This window comes from Anthonomus grandis, chromosome 5 (genome assembly GCF_022605725.1).
Source record: "Anthonomus grandis grandis chromosome 5, icAntGran1.3, whole genome shotgun sequence".
Classification (NCBI taxonomy): Eukaryota; Metazoa; Arthropoda; class Insecta; order Coleoptera; family Curculionidae; genus Anthonomus; species Anthonomus grandis.
This window is the reverse complement of record NC_065550.1, coordinates 830,991-848,179: the sequence shown is the minus strand read 5'-3', so window position 1 is coordinate 848,179 and position 17,189 is coordinate 830,991. Positions and strand designations below refer to the sequence as shown.

The 17,189-nt window shown below is 33.9% G+C and overlaps 1 protein-coding gene across 4 annotated transcripts in view; it reads left to right on the top strand.

The window, feature by feature from the left end:
* Nucleotides 1–17,189, top strand: part of LOC126736016 (transcriptional regulator ATRX homolog) — a 181,542-nt gene that overhangs the window by 142,438 nt on the left and 21,915 nt on the right. For all 4 annotated transcript variants that reach the window (XM_050440201.1, XM_050440200.1, XM_050440202.1 and 1 more), the window contains one exon: nucleotides 7,342–7,463. In XM_050440201.1, the coding sequence (XP_050296158.1) occupies nucleotides 7,342–7,463 (122 nt within the window). The remainder of the gene's footprint in view (nucleotides 1–7,341; nucleotides 7,464–17,189) is intronic.

Sequence of the window (17,189 nt, the reverse complement as noted above, 5' to 3'; positions counted from 1 at the left end):
TTGTTCAAAAAAAAAAAAAAAAAAAAAACGCGTGGAAGCAAATGTAAGGTAGGCAGAATATTGAAGAGTAGGCCATGGAGGAAAAAACAAATGCCTAAAATCAACTTGTTAACAAATATTAAGATTAGACAGCTCAATTTGTGTTCGTTGCACACATAAGTAAAGCGTTAAAACTATTAAAATGCCTTTTACAAATGATGAAACTTTATTTTAATAGATACGTCACAAAGTGTTGTAGTATAAAACACATAATATGTACTCGAGTAAAGCTGAGCTTTAAAAAGCATATATTTTTTTATAACATTACTGGGTAGATTTCAGTGAAAAATCACTTAAAAAGTTTAAGATTACGCCTCCTGGCGGCCATCATAATATAATTATTTTATAATAATAATAATAATAATAATAATAATAATAATAATAATAATAATAATAATAATAATAATAATAATAATAATGTCTTTATTAAAATTTACAATTGGTAAATTCTAAATGGCGAAGTTGAAGCTAGGGCTTAACCATACAGCATACTACGTCAACCATAATCAGCTTGACGTTAGATACTACAAAGAATTTCAAAATGTATCTTAAATAATTGCATAGTTACAAAATATTAAGTTCTAACTGCCTATATGCACAACCGATTAACATTACAACGTTTGATAACCACACAGACTTATGAAATTTACAATAAGTTAAAGAATAGATATTTAACAACACTCTAGGCTAACAGAGATCAGTAATATAACTGCTTATTTTTCGTCTAAATATAGAAGGTGAAATATATTTTAACTCAGGAGGAATTTTATTATATTGCAGATGAATACAGTAACTAAAGCTCCTCTCAAATAAAACAGTTTTATGAAGAGAAAGTGTAATAAAATGCTTATTTCTTAAGTCCAAAACATGAGCGTCGTATCTAAACTTAATTTTCTGATAAAGGTAATTAGGACATTTTTTAAAGACAATTTTATTAAAGAGAACAAGACTATGAAGTAACCTCCTTTCACTCATGTTTAGCCATCTCATTAAGCGTAACTCACCACTCACACCTCTATCAAATTTTCTCATTCCATTAATTAGCCTTACACAACAATTTTGAATGTACTGTATTCTTTTTATATCACTTATCAAAAGGCAGGGGCCATACAAAACATCACAGTAAGTGAAATGGGATAATACAAGACTGTCACATAAAACTTTTTTTAGTTCCTTATTAGGGAGCTGCCTCTATTACAATTCCTCTATTACAATACATTGATCAATGTCAGTGAACCTCAACTTAACATCTAATAAAACTCCAAGATTCCTAGCCACATTACTACAATTTATTAGTTGACCATTCAATTTAATCTGAACAAATTTCTCTGTGTCTTGGAATGTGTGTCTTAAATGTGTCTCTGGAATGCAACCTACCAAAAAGAAGAACCCTACATTTACTTGGGTTTAAACTCAAACAATGATTTTCCGATGCCTTTGCTAGCATGTTAAGGTCGTAAGATACCTTATCATTAGCTTCTAAGATTTTGTTAGGAGGAAAAGAGAAATAAACCTGTGTATCGTCGGCATATAGATGGACTTTTGAATATTTGAGACTCTTACACAATTGAGACGTATACAGGGTAAAGAATAGAGGACCAAGAATAGACCCTTGTGGTACTCCGCAAGAGAGATCCATAGCCGAGGATTGTTTCCCATTGAGCTTCACTATCTGAGTTCGACCAGTCAAATATTGCCGAACTAGAGAGCGAGCACTCTCCCCAAAACCTAAGAATTTTAGTATAGGCAGTAATAGTTGGTGATTTAACTTATCAAAGGCCTTGGAGTAATCAAGTAGAGTCAAGATTGTTAACTCATTACAATCAGCTGACTGTATAATATCGTCAGTTACTTTTAGAAGAGCAGTAGAGCAGCTGAAGTCTTTTCGAAACCCGGACTGAATAACCGGCAAGATATCAAATCTGTTTACGTATGTTCTGATTTGGCTTTCCAGTACCCTCTCTAAAACTTTTGAGATGACAGGGAGAATGCTAATAGGCCTAAGGTCGGATAATTCAGTTGGAGAAGGGACTTTTGGAATAGGGATAAGGTATGAGGACTTCCAAGAATCGGGAAAAGTTGAAGATTCAATGCAACAATTAACAAGATGCACTAGAAATGGAAGAATATATGGACAGCAGTGGAGCAGCATCGACAAGCCTATACCATCTGTCCCAATGGCCTCAGATTTCATTGAGAATAAAGTAGATTTAACTTCTTCAAGCGTTGCTAGCTGAAACTCGAAGTTTCCTTCCCCTTCCTTAACATTTAGTAGATAATAAGACAACGTTTCTGGATTAGGCGCGTTGGAAGATGCAGCATTTATAAAAAAGGTATTTATGATTTCAGGGTCACCCAAGTGGTCAGGAATGGTGTTTTGAGGCTTGCAATGTATGTTCAGCTGACGTAGTACCTTCCAGTTATTTTTGGAGTCACCCTTTTGTAAGGTGTTATTGAGATAGCACTTCTTCTCTATTTCAACAGCCGCTGTCACTTGGTTCCGAAGTTGGCGATAGTGTTCCCAATTTAATTCAGTTTTTTGTCTTTTGTACTTGGACAAGGCCCCATTTCTAAGATAAATAAGATGTCTGATATTATCTGTGATCCAAGGACTCCTTCCTTTAGTAATTCTGGCCGTTTTAAATGGCGCATGTATATTAAAAAGATTTAGTATACAATCATTAAACCTATCAACTTTAGCATTAATATCTTCCATATAAAATATGTCATCTAATCGAGAATTTAATAAATCTTGGTAAAAATGATCATATATAAAATGTTTAAAATCCCTGTGAGTTAATAGGAAGGGGGCCTATAGAAAACACCTACGGTGCTTAGAACACCCTTAGTTTTAAACTGTATCCATATTTGCTCAGAAAAATTGCAGTCAAAATCATTTAAAATAGAATATTTTATGGTATCTCTCACATAGACTACAATTCCGCCTCCTCTACCTATGGTACGGTCGCGCCTAACCAAGCGAAAACCTTCAATTTGTAACATCTCATCATCAATAAAGCCCGAGAGCCAAGATTCTGTGACGGCAAAAATGTCAAACTTATTTAGTAGGATATAGTCTTTGATAAGCTGAAATTTAGGAATTAAAGATCTAATGTTTATATGACCAATTTTTGCATTAGTAATATTAAGCTTATTACGGTTTAAAGCCATCGAACCTTAATTCAAAACATAAACATAAATAGAAATAAACAATAGCTGCAAAAAAAAATATATTTACATTTTTAAGTTATATTTTATACTTACATTTATAAGTATATTTATCTGTAATAAAAGCGATATTTATTTTTATTTTATAAAGAATCCGCTTAAAATATAATTGTTTTATTCGCGAACGCTATTAACGTTTATCAGATGGCGCTTTTATAGGTGTAAAATTCAAGAGGAAAGGTTTGATTTTGATATTCTCAGAGATCTGAAGAAATAATATTTGAAATTCTTTTATTAAAATTCTTGACTTATGTTATAGTTTATTTCGCTCGTCTCGTGTTTTTAGAAATGTCGTAAGCTCGTTAACCTTATTAGTACTATTTATAGATTTCAGTTCATCATCATCAATATCTGATATGTCAGCATTCTGAGCAATTTCCAATGTTTCAGGTGGATAAATGTCCTCTGATGAAGACAGCGATCTAATAACCTCACTAATATTTGAATCCGAATAAATAATTTTCAATGGTAGTTTTTAAAATATTCTTCTTTACTTTCCTTTTTTTCCCGATTTTTAATGTTTTTTCCACGAAGAAATTTTAGACATTTTGAAAAAAATTATACTCTATAAATAAGTATTGGCAAGAAAAAAGAAAATAGATTCTGTTCTGGCAGATATCATAAATTAATTAATTTATAATTAATATAGATATAAAATAATAAAGACTAGGCTTTATAGTCTTCAAAAAGTTATATACTTTTCTTAAACAACAATTTTGTGGATAAATATATATTTATTTTATAAATACTATATGAATAACATTTTAGTGGGTGTAATAAAATATTTTTATAAACATAATCGTTATAACTATAAAGTCACTGAAAGTAATTTGTTCTATAATAATGTCTTCGTTCATCTAAAAAACCTTTATAAAATGATTTTATATCTGTTTTATAGATATGTTTTAAAACTATTATAAAATAACTGAATAACAAATCTTGCTTAACACAATATACAGGGTGTTTCAAAATTCACTACATATATTTTAAGGGCGTATTCCTGAGGTCAAAATTAGACTTTTTTTCCTATAAACATGGGTCCTAAAATGCACCCCCTTCAAGCTACAGCCATCAAATTTAACGAAATTTGGAATACCCCCGTTATTTTAGGCGGTCTATTTACTCTTTATCTTAGAAAAGGCGTAAAACTAATTTTAAGGGATAAACTGAAGGGGTGCACACTTTTCACGGCCAAAATTTTATGTGTACAGAAATTTTTTTTAAATTAAGCTACACCAAAAAATAGACCATACAAAAATTAAAATTTTTGGATTCTTGCATTTTTGTCATACGACTATTAGTTTTTGAGAAAATCGCCGGTGAATAAAAGTATAGCAATATCGTAAATTAAAAATCAAAGAAAAAATTTAGAAAGTAGGCTATGTTTCGCAATTGTTAACATTTTTATTTTTGAGGTTTTGGTAGTAGGCTGTGAATATTTGTTTTAGAAATTTTTTAACTTTCTTGACATTTGGTGTAAAATAAATGTACTGTCATTGTTGACTTTGTTTAATTCCAGTAGTTTACTTCCCGTTTTAGATTTAAAGTGTAGTTTTTATTCCCATGTTTTATTTCTAAACGCTAACATTGCTAAAATGGAAAATGAACGTTATTCATTCGAATATCTTGCAGATATCCATTTTGTTTATGGTCTTGCTGATGGTAACGCGTATGAAGCTCAAAGATTGTATCAGTTAAGATTTCCTAATCGCCGACTCCTGAATGTACGAACATTTTCAGAGTCACATTGGCATCTTAGGGAATACGGTAGTTTTCGGACCCCCATCAGGAACAATGCAGGCAGCAAATTTTGAATGCAATCGACGACGATCCTGGCCTAAGCACCCGACAAATAGCTCGGAATTTGGATGTTTCTCATGCAACTGTCTGGCGGGTTTTTGCACGAAAATAGCTTGTATCCATACCATATTCAAAGAGTTCAAGCTTTCCTACCTCAAGGTTTCCCAAGGCGCTTACAGTTTGCGAGATGGTTACTTCAGAGATGCGCGAGAGATAATAATTTTTGATCAAGTATTCTATTCACAGACGAAGCTCATTTTTCGCGCGAAGGAGTGGTGAATTTTCACAATGTGCATGTTTGGACAGCCGAGAATCCGCACGAAATTAGGCAATCTCACCACCAGGAGCACTTTAGCCTTAATGTATGGGCAGGTTTAGTGGGAGATGAGTTAATTGGTCCCTTCTTTTTTCCTAGAATTTTAGTTGGCGACACTTATTTAGACTTTCTACAGCACCATTTAAATGGTTTACTAGACAATGTACTTTTAAATGTGCGAGCGAACATGTGGTTTATGCATGACGGTGCCCCTCCTCATTTCCGTATAACAGTGCGTGACTATTTGAACTTTGTGTTTCCTGAGAGATAGATTGGTAGAGCAGGTCCAATACCATGGCCTCCACGCTCCCTGGACTGCAATCCTCTGGATTTTTTTTTCTGGGGATATGTAAAAAGCCTCGTCTATAATCCTGGTCAAGTGCCTTCCCTCGAGGTCCTAAGGCAAAGAATTATTGATGCCTTTGAAACAATAAGAAATACCCCGGAATTTTAGAGCGAGTAAGACAATCTATGAGAAGACGAATGGAGGCTTGTATTGCAGCGGAGGGTGCGCATTTCGAGCACTTTTTATTTAAAAAAATATTTGTTTCTCAGAAGTTTATTGTTTATTTAAAAAATAATTAATTATTATGTTAATAAATGTTAAATAATTTTTTAACCAATTTTTGTATTTTTATAAACCGTCATTCTTTAATGTAAATAATTGTTCATCAATTTATTGAAAAAACCTCAATAACAAAAATTTCAACAATCAATATACCTATTTATTGTTAATGTTGTGTCGCTTAAAAAATGTCCTAAAACAAATAGTCACAGCCTACTACTTAATATTATCTGTTTAAATTTTAATTATTACGTTATTGGTAGCCTTTTATTAATCGGTGATTTTCTCAAAAACTATTCGTATTATCAAAAAAATGCAAGAGACATCAAATTTAGATTTTTGTATGGCCCATATTCTGGTGTAGCTTAATTTTTAAAAAAATGTATGCGCACATAAAATTTTGGCCGTCAAAAGTGTGCACCCCCTCAGTTTACCTCTTAAAATTAGTTTTACGTCTTTTCTAAGATAAAAAGTAAATAGACCGCCTAAAATAACGGGGGTATTTCAAATTGCGTTAAATTTGATGCAAAACTGTAGACACAGTTTTAAAAAATTGATTTTTTTTTACACTTCTTGCGATGGCTGTAGCTTGAAGGGGGTGCATTTTAGGACCCATGTTTATAGGAAAAAAAGTCCTATTTTGACCTCAGGAATACGCCCTTAAAATATATGTAGTGAATTTTGAAACACCCTGTAGTCATATAAGATTGTTTTATAAATGCTTTATACCAAATTACTTATTTCATTATAAAAATATTTTATTAAATTGTCACATAGTTATAAAATTTGGTTATAAAATATAAGACAGAATTATTTTAATTAAAGCCGTTAAATAATATTTTATGGTTCAATATGCTCTTAATATAACTAATATAAAATAATTTTCTTTCGTAGTAGACTTTGTATGCTTGGGAAATAACAATTTTTGCTTTAAGAAATGAAAATGAGTCAAATTTTAACAATTTTGATTTTGAAAACGTGACATTTCATAGTAATGGTATAAGGACGATGCGGACAGTATGTTGCCATTTATAGCCCACGACTGGTTCAAGAAAATGTGATATGAAAAAACTTCGCAGAATGATCTGTGCCAGAAATTCTGAATGAATGATCCTGAAACATTTACAACAAATTTTACATATGTTTCAGTGATTCAGGGGCCTTTTATCAAAAATGATTTAGGTACTTAATGTTAATTGTTATAGGGTTTAAGTTTTAAAATGTCATAAAAAACCAAGGTTCCAAGATTACTGGAATGTTCTCCGATCATCAGAATTAATTGAGATTTGATATAAAAGTTGTAGATAATCGCTTTTTTATTGAGCTATAGTTGAATATTAATAATTTTTACAAATTTTGTAAATTATACAATGACTGTTTTATACTTTGATAGGGTACCATGGAAATGAAAATCTATGAAAGGCAAGTAACCAAACAAGCAATTTCCAAGCGAGTGATTGACGAGCAACAAATTGACCGGCACTACAGTCAAAATGATATACAGGAACTGTACATGTAAGTTTCCAAAAATAATATTAATAAGCAATGAATTTAATACGATCAATCAGCCTTCATAGGTCTCCTTCTGTTAAGTAGTTTTTTGCTTTTATATTTATTAAACGACGTAATAATTTTTATTATCGACCGAATTTACACTTTTTTGAGCTTTGAAAAGCTTTTGACCATATTCATATGGTTGCCACTTTATTTTAATCCCCTCAATCTTGTGCCCCGCGTTCCTTGTTGGCGCGTCTAAGAACTTTCTCATTTGTCATTTTCGCCGTCCAGCATATCTGAAGAATTCAGCGGTACATCCACATCTCAAGGGCCTCCAGTTTCTTAATTGCACTGATCTTCAATGTCCAACCTTCCATATCATAGAGAAGCACCAACCAAACATAACACTTTACAAAGCCGCATGTCAAAGTCAAATTCGGAGCAGACAAGCACCGATCAAACTTTAGGAAGGCGTCTTCAATGCGACTTTTACTTTACTTTTACTTCTATTCGGGGGAGAACTGCTGCCTGGCTTCTTCCCCAAATAAAGGGCGACACAATTGTTTAATTGTGCCACTGGAGAGTATTAGTGGACTGTATTTATTTATGTTGTATGTTTATCGAAGGACCACAGCTTCTATGGCGCTGAACCAATTCTCTTAATAAATGAAACAACTTTTAAAATACAAAATATGCTCATTTATTAGATCCGAAGATGGGAAAATGGAACAGGTAGGGGAACATGGGGAAAGACGGGGACGCTAAGCATTTATATCAATAAAAATGTAACATTACAACAAAAAAATAACGTTTATTTTAAAATCTCTTTCATTAACATCCATAACTGTCTTGGCATAAAAACAATTAACTTATTTTACACCAAAAAACAAAAAAAAACACAATTTTCTTTACAAAGGACAAATCTCATCTTACCCCAGGCACGGGGCAAATGGGACAGCCCTCGGCGTAAGATGGGGGTAACGAGTTTATTTACAAATAATAATAATAATAATAATAATAATAGTTTATTCAAAATAATAATTAACAATATTACAAAATGTCTATAATAACGATCAAGAGAATAGTGAATAAACAATGATCACAAAAGTAGCGAGATTACTACTTGTAAGAACATCACATATATGGCAGATATCTAAACAGTCATCTTCTTCTACTCCGGCGCAAGAATTGTGGGACCACTTTTGACATATTTGACAAGCTATCCATCCTTTAGTGGACCCCACATACCTATCACCACAGTATAAACATTCGGTGTCATCTTCGGCTGTATTCTCTGAAGCACCATTTGTTCCTTTAGTTTTATTTGTGACCTGTGTTTTCTTTTTAACCACTTTTTTTTTCCTTCTCGAACTAGAAGTTTTTAGATCTTCAAGTTCTTTTTTATACGGAGTTCACTTAAGGATGGCCGTCTTGCCTCGACGGCAATTATTTTTTCTGGCTTTTATTTCTACAGTAGGAACAGGCATTATCTGAGCTGGAGTACAGTTTTCAAAGCTGGTACTTAAGTCACGGCAAACATTTTCTGTAAAATTCGAGCAAACTCTTTTAGGTGGCGACCCACTTGCCTCTGGGGTTTTATGTAACGGACTATGAGATAATGTGGTAAGCTTATTTAAAGGGCAATTATCTTTATCATCTGAGCTTTGGTAGCCTGGAGATGTGAGATGATGATCTGTATGGGCCTGATAGCTGGTAGATGGCTAAACATCATCACAAGAACCTATGGTTGAGTGATTTTTAGGAATAGCAACCGGTATTACATTTTCAGTTAAGTTTGGCTGATTTTTTTCATGGATGATAGAGGGAAGACCATCTTTATTTGCATTTGCTTGTGATTGAGGAACTTGCTCATTCTCCGTTAGGCTTATGTTTGTTGTTTCTGCAGCAGGAAAATCGGCATCTGTAAAGTTCTCAGAGTTGAACGGCCATATGCCGTATTTCCGAAATCCGTAAATCGCTGTAGACATAATGGCAGCTTGTATGAAAGCTTTACCAAAAATTTCGTTAATTTAGAACATGCTAATAACTCTACCCTTAGATACTAGATTAGATCTAAGCCATGCTTTTGCAGCTTGGTCATAATATATCAATCAATCAATGCTTTATTGTCAAGAAATTGTTACAATTTGTAGACAAAGCTGTAAAACAAAAAAGACACAAAAATGCAAACACAACACAATTAAAAAAAGAAAAGAAAAACAAAACAAAATTTTAAAAAAATATAAATAAATAAATAGAATAGATTATCTACAATATATACAGATTAATACAATTTAGAAATTGTAAGTAGTCAAAAAAAAAATTAAAAAATGTTTAAAAAAGTAAAAAATTATAAAAAAATCCTAAAATAGCTACAAAAAGCAGTATACCTAAACATGTACAGATAGTAAAAATACATAATCTGCTAGTGCGAAATTTCAAATTAATGATTACAAAAAAAAATCGTTAACTGTGTAAAAAAGCTCTCTCCAGTAAGAATGCTTTTAAAGCTTTACGAAATGCAAAAAAAGATATGATGGATTTAATTTCCAATGGCAGATGATTGTGCATTTTTTTTGCATTATATAATATGGAACTTTTGACCAACTCAGAATGTGGGGTAGGCAGGTATAGATCATGTTCCGTGTATCTAAGTAGATAACTATGGGAAGGCCTATCAGATGCTGAACCGTGTTTGCGTATTAGACAAAGGGACTCAAATATGAATAAAGATGGAAAAGTTAATATTTGAAATTTTTTGAAGAAATGCTGGCAATGACTTCTGTCTTGTCTGTCTTGTCTTCTGTAAGTCTCAGTGTATAATGTAAAGCTCTCTTTTGTAGTCTAAAAATACGGTCAAATTGAGTTGCACTACATGTACCCCAGAATGGAAGGGCGTATCGAAAGTGCGATTCAAAAAGGGCAAAATAAACTGTTCTAGAAGTAGACAGGCTAAGCTCCTTAGAAATTGATCTTAACGCAAAACAAGCGGAACTTAATTTTCTTGATAAAAAGTCAATATATGTGTCCCATTTTAACGAGTTGTCAACAGTTAGCCCTAAAAACTTTACAGAATCAACTTGGTCAATTGTTGCATTACCAAGTACAAAAGATTGCAAGGTATTTTTATAGGACAACATTTTAGTTTTGGAAATGTTGAGACAAAGGAGATTAGAGTCGCACCATGATTTGATAGTAGTTAAATCACTTGATACGGTTCTATGAAGTGTAAACATATCCGGATTACTCCAGGTAAAACTAGTATCATCAGCAAATAGACAGACTTTACCGTTAATATTTAGATTAGCAATGTCATTGATGAAGATAAGAAACAAAATAGGGCCAAGTACGGAACCTTGAGGCACTCCACTTTGTATTGGCTTGCAAGAAGACATAGTCGAATCAATTCTCACAGCTTGACTTCTGTTACTGAGATACGACTTAAACCATTCAAAAGGCGCTCCTCTGAACCCGTAATATTGCAACTTTTTTAATAAGATGTCATGATTAACACAATCAAAGGCTTTAGAAAAATCACAGAAAATTGTTGCTGTAGGGTGTTGGTTGTTTAAGTTAGAGTATACATTATTAAAAAGAGAAAACATAGCATCATTTGTGCATTTGTTATTTAAAAATCCAAATTGATGGGAAGTAAGTATTTTATATTTTAGCAAAAATGATTGAAGTCTTTTTTTAACCAATCTTTCAATAATTTTTGAAAGTGTGGGAAGAAGAGCAATAGGGCGATAGTTGGAAGACTGATCTTTGTCTCCTCCTTTATGTAGTGGAATTATTATCGCCAACTTAAGGCAGTTAGGAAAAACACCTTTTTGAAAAGACTGATTAATTAGAGTAATAAGATGACATAATGTACATTCGGGCAGATTTGAAAACATTTTGAGAATAATTTCATCAATTCCAGAAGAGCCTTTGTTTTTGATTTCCCTAATTGAACTGCAAAGCTCTGGTAACACTACGGGCGTAAAGAAGAAGCTGTGGAAATTCTCATTTGCAATGGGAAGATATGAAAGTGGATCATGGGAAGGAGTTATGGTACTCATTAAATTATTTGCCACATTTGCAAAATAATCATTAAGGTTCTCAAATGAAGTGGAGATAGTATTCGACAAAGAAGGCTTATTTCTCAAAGCATTAACAATCGACCATGTTTCCTTAGCCACATTTTTAGATTTAACCAGTCTCCTATTATAGTAAATATCCTTGGCGGCTTTTAAAGTTCTCTGATAAATCTTTTTGTAAAGTCTTACGTACTCATGAAAAAAAGCGCTGTCTGAAAATTTCTTAAGATGAGATAATAAGCGCATGTTCTTAGCAGATGTACGCAAGCCTTGGGTAGACCAGGGGTTATGTTGCTTCTTTTTAAGAGGTCTCAAAGGAAATGACTTGTAAGAAAGACTAGATAGCGTTTTTACAAATCTAGAGAATTCTGAATCAAGGCTTCATAAAAGGCTTCATAAAAGAAACATCCAACGGCTGAAGCCGATGAGTGCAGTTAGGTGGGAAGCAGATTATAATCAAACCGTTTTCTCTAGCAACGTCTATAAGTTCTATGTTCTTTGTGTGCGTAGAGTGGCCGTCGAGTAAAAGTAGCACCGGGTTGCCTTTAGTTGCTCCAGTGAATTGGACGAAAGCTTTGAACCATGAGACAAATATGTCTGTTGTCATCCATCCACTGGCATTGCAATGAAAAGTTGTTCCTGGTGCTGAGCATTAACTCGGCTTTCATCCGTTTCCGAGGAAAGATTAGCATCGGGGGCATATAATTCCCTGCTGCGTTAACACAAATATCGACCGTAACTGTTTGTCCTCGTTCAGCTGAGTATAGCGACCCAACTTGCTTCCTACCCTTGTGTGAAATTATCTTTGACTTTGTTTTTGAAACCGAAGAGACTCCCGTTTTATCACAGTTATAAATCCTATCTGGTCCTATTTTATAGTTATCGAAAACATCACCCAAAAGCTTATAAAATTTTGCGACGGAAATTTTATTAAAGCCCATAGCCCTAGCAGCTGAGGTTGCCTCAGGCTTTCTTATAGATAAATCACTGTGACGTTTTAAAAATCCTTGAACCCAGTCAACACCGGCAAGTTTGGCTGTTTCATTAAATCTATGTTTCTTGCCATTTTTGACGGCCAGTTGGTATGCTAAACTTCTCAGTTCGTTTATGGGAAGTCCAAATAATCTTGCTTCCATTTCTTTCAAATATCCGACCAATTAATGTTCTTCCTTTTCAGTGAAAACAGTTGTAATTGGCTCTAAAGGTAGATCCAATTTCATTTCACCTTTTGTTTTAATAGCGGTGACATGTCTCTCCAACGTTGTTTGTGGCACAAAGTATTGCGACGCAGCTTTACGATAACCCATTTCTTTGGTCAAAACTTTTTCAATTGCTTGTTTCATGCTTTCCTTGGACCACTCTCCTCTCGTTGTTTTCTTTTTATAATTTCGAACTATTCTGCTGCAAATACAATAATATTTTAATTGACTAATATTTAACTAATCAATTTTTCCGTTGAATTTTTCGTAAAAAAATATATTGGGGCAAGATGTGGTACTTGGATACACCATCTTCAAATAGGGTATCCCATCTTGCCCCAAAGCACGTGTTTTTCAAAAGGTATTTTCTTACCTTTTATAGGCGAATATAACCAACAAATTTTTTTGTGAAAAGATGCTTCTATACAGATACACTGCAGTACGAATAATAAGTTTCACTTTAACTTCCTGCACACTTTATGGCAAGCGATATAATATGCCATAAAATAAGATCAACGAAGGTCAAAATGGTAAATTAGCTGTAACTCGAGCAGACGCGCACCGAACGAATGTATCGGATGCACTGAGCGCGGGTATTGTCCGGACATGTGACTCTAAGCAATAAAGGTGGTCACACACTTTTAGGTTTTGATGTAATCGGGGTACCCCATCTTACCTCATGATCTCGTCTTGCCCCTAGTTCTCCTATTCATTAAAGCAGTTAAACTATGGATTCTCTTTGCTGTCTTTCTGTATACTTAATTTTACCTTATTTACACTCACTTTGCTTCTTAGCAAGTAACTTCACTCACCTAATAACTACTAATAATGGTGCTTATTCTCTAATTACAATGGGTTAATTACTTTAAGCTATTGAATCAACACACGACGACCGAACTCATAACTAATGACAATAATAGGGATAATAGGGAAAACTTCCCTGAGCAACTTCTCACTCCGATTGCGACTACGACTCGCGACTCGACTCACATACTACATCTGTGACCCAACCTGACTTCTACAGCAATTCAGATCGACTGTATTAACTAAACTTTGACCGTGTGACTTTTTACCATACTTGTTTTACTTAGTGGGTGTAAAAGTGCTCAATAAGTGCATCTTTCATCCACAAGGGATGTGAGAAAGGGCTTAAGAGCATGACAGTTTCATGGCAATTTATGGGTTATATTTGTTGTCTTTAAAAGTTTCAAATGTTTAGAAGCAAACTCTTCAAATTGATTATTTTCTGATCTGTGGGAACCTTCTAGGCATCGATGGTGTCTTTAAAATTATGAACATAACCAAATAAAAATAAATACAACTTGATGACAGAAAAGAATGTTGTTGGGTTATTTCCTAACAACTTCCAAGGTACTTAAATTTCTTCACTCTTTTTATGGGCATTGCGTCAAAGTTATGTTGGAGTTTGTGTTAATGCATTTAAATTCCTAGAGGTAATCACGACTTTTGACTTTTTGGTGTTGATATTTGGATCCATTATTTTATTCTGTTTTCTTACCAGATTGACTAGTGTCGTGTATATTCTCGACAATCCACACTACTTTAACCTTTATGCCTATCTCCACTTCTTTTAAAGCTTCTTGAAAATCTGCTTCTAAACATCCCTGCCGAACCCGTTTCTTAAGTTGTGTGGTGTCGGACGTGTTGTCTAATTTTATTTGTGCGCTTTGGTTTCAATATAAATTTCATAAAATGTCTTTTTGATCTACGGTATTGGACCAAATTAAAGCAGCTTTTAAAATATTTGCATAAATTGTTTATATTGAATTCCTTCCAAATGTTTTATAAACATATGTTGTTTGCCAGGCAAGAATGTTGTTTATTTACTGTATAGTTCTTCTTGTGCTTCAAAGTCGAGATAAAAAAAGGATCATAAAAATAACTGCGACAAAATTAGAATTTAAAAACAAACTGGTTTTAGTATTGTATGAGAAACTGTGCAGTTGTGAGATTTTCATTTAAAATGTGCTGCGTAGTGTGCATTATTCGCTGGACCTAAATCAAAAAATTATTGATGCCTAAGAACAGAGTTATAACCTTTAAGGAAAACAATGGAGCAAATAGAAAACGCTATAATATTGACGTTTTGACTGAGACACATGTCATATATACAGGAACTGAATCTGTACTGGGATTCTAAAATCAGGATTCGACACGATTTCTCGATATGACTGATTCTAAATAAAATTTTCAGCCGTGAGTTTCTTGTGGATTGCTTAGTTTTTAACGATTTGTCGACGACACGCTTGGGTATATCGTATATACCAGACCATATTGCTTTTTCTTTTTTTAATACGTGCTTAATGTGACAGCATCCTTTTTTAAACGTATTTGTTTCATTTATTGTTACCAATAGTCATACCAGTTTTCATTAGTATATCAAGAAGCTTTCTTAAACATAACAACTAATAGATCTAATTCGACCCTATTTTCTACAACCTTCTGTTAATAATAGAGGCAGAGGAAGTAGAGTTACCATTGAATGGGCAGTTTTAGTATGTCAAGATTTTATGCCACAGATTGTTACCAAAGAAGCATTGGGCAAGATTTTAAATTTGGAATTAGCGAAACTACTACAAGTCGTTGGATCCATAAAATTACTGAAATTAATGACAATCACCTTGCTCGTCGACAAATGGTTAAAAACTAGGCAATCCGCAAGACACTCACGATTTAAAATTTATATGTAATCAGCCATATCGAGTAATCGTGTACAATCGTAATTTTAGAATCCCAGTACTCGTGGAAGAATTAAGATTGGATATTGGAAAGGAACAAATCTGAATTTCAACTGACTTAGGCTAAATAACTACCACAATGTCATAGAACAAATGGAAAATGCTAGAACGGAAATACACAGATATTTAAGGTAATCTGTTATCATAATTAGGTGGAGAAAGATTTAGGTAGAGATAAGCCTAATACAAGTTACCTAATCTATTAGTGCTTTCCTTGACCTGCTTATGGCCATACAAGAGATTGTTACTGCAAAAGAGTAAAACATACATTCTAACATGACAACAACTCAAAAGACACCGCTATCTCTCATCTCCTTGTAGGGTAATATTTTATTGTTCACCTTTGACGTAAATTTTCGTCTTTTGATGAAGCTTTGGGTGAGCTTTATCAGCCCTGGAGACACACCGAATTTCGCCATTTTATGTATTAAACCACCATGCCACACTCTGTCGAAGGCCTTTTCGACGTCGAGTGCGATCATGGCGGTTGAATACTTCGCATTGAAGGAGTCCACAAGACTCTGTTGAATCCTCGCCAGCTGCATGTCTGTTGACTGCACAAATCCGTGTTGTTCTCCGGGGATAATTTTTAATTCATCACATTACTCTCTCAGTCTGCTAAGTACCGCTTTCTCAAAAATTTCTCCGATTGATGGTAGCAGACAGGGCGGTAGTTTGCTGGTTTTTCTGGGTTCTTCCCCGGTTCGGGTATTAATACTACTATTGCCCTTTTCCACGCTTCTGGGAAATGGCACAGGTTTAGGCACTGATTATACAGATCGTGTTTTCGTTCGTTACTTATAGGAAACCGCATAGAGGCGAAATTTTGCAACGTCGCACGTGTACGAGGGCCTGCGACAGAGCACCGCCCCGGTCGGCCCGAGGACGGGATTAGTAAACATCTGACTTTCGTGGGAGTTGTGTCGTTTGGCGACAAAATGTCCCAAAATATTACGCGAAAATCCAGGCATTTTTTTAAATATTTATTCTAATGCGGATTTTACAGACATGACAATGTGTAAAACCCGCATAGAATTGTAATCTTAAAATGTTTAATATGCTGTGTTTTGCATAATGAAAATTAAAGCGTTATTCTAATAAAAAATAAAATATCAACTCTGATAAAAATATAATAAAAAATCGGGAATAAAACTCTAATAAACAAACTTAACAACACATAATTTTTTAAATAAAAAGTTCAAATAAACCGTCTTCTTTCACTAAACAAAAACTTAACACTAACAATTTCGCACCTCCAAAAGAGTTTCAGGTAAAATGGAATTGGCACCTTCGACAATTTTATTTCGCAACTCCTCTAAATTTGTTGGCCTACTAAATTCATGCTTGTAAATGGTCTGCTTAAGGTAACAGATAAAAGTCATTTGGAGACAAATCTGGAGATCTAGGAGGCCATTTAATATCGCCAGTCCCACTAATAAGGCGGTTAGGAAAAGTATTTGTTAAAAATTCTTTTACCCTAGCCGCGTTATGAGCAGGAAAGCCATCTTGCTGAAAATAAACCGATCCCAGGTCTACATCAGGTAGGATTTGAATGGCAAGAAGAACTTGGTTTTGCAGCAACTCAAGGTACTTTTGGGCGTTTAAAGTTCCATCAATAAAAAATGGCCCTATAACATTGTCGCCCAAAATACCTGCCCAAACATTCAATTTCTGAGGATACTGGGTACGAAACTGAAAACTTCTGTG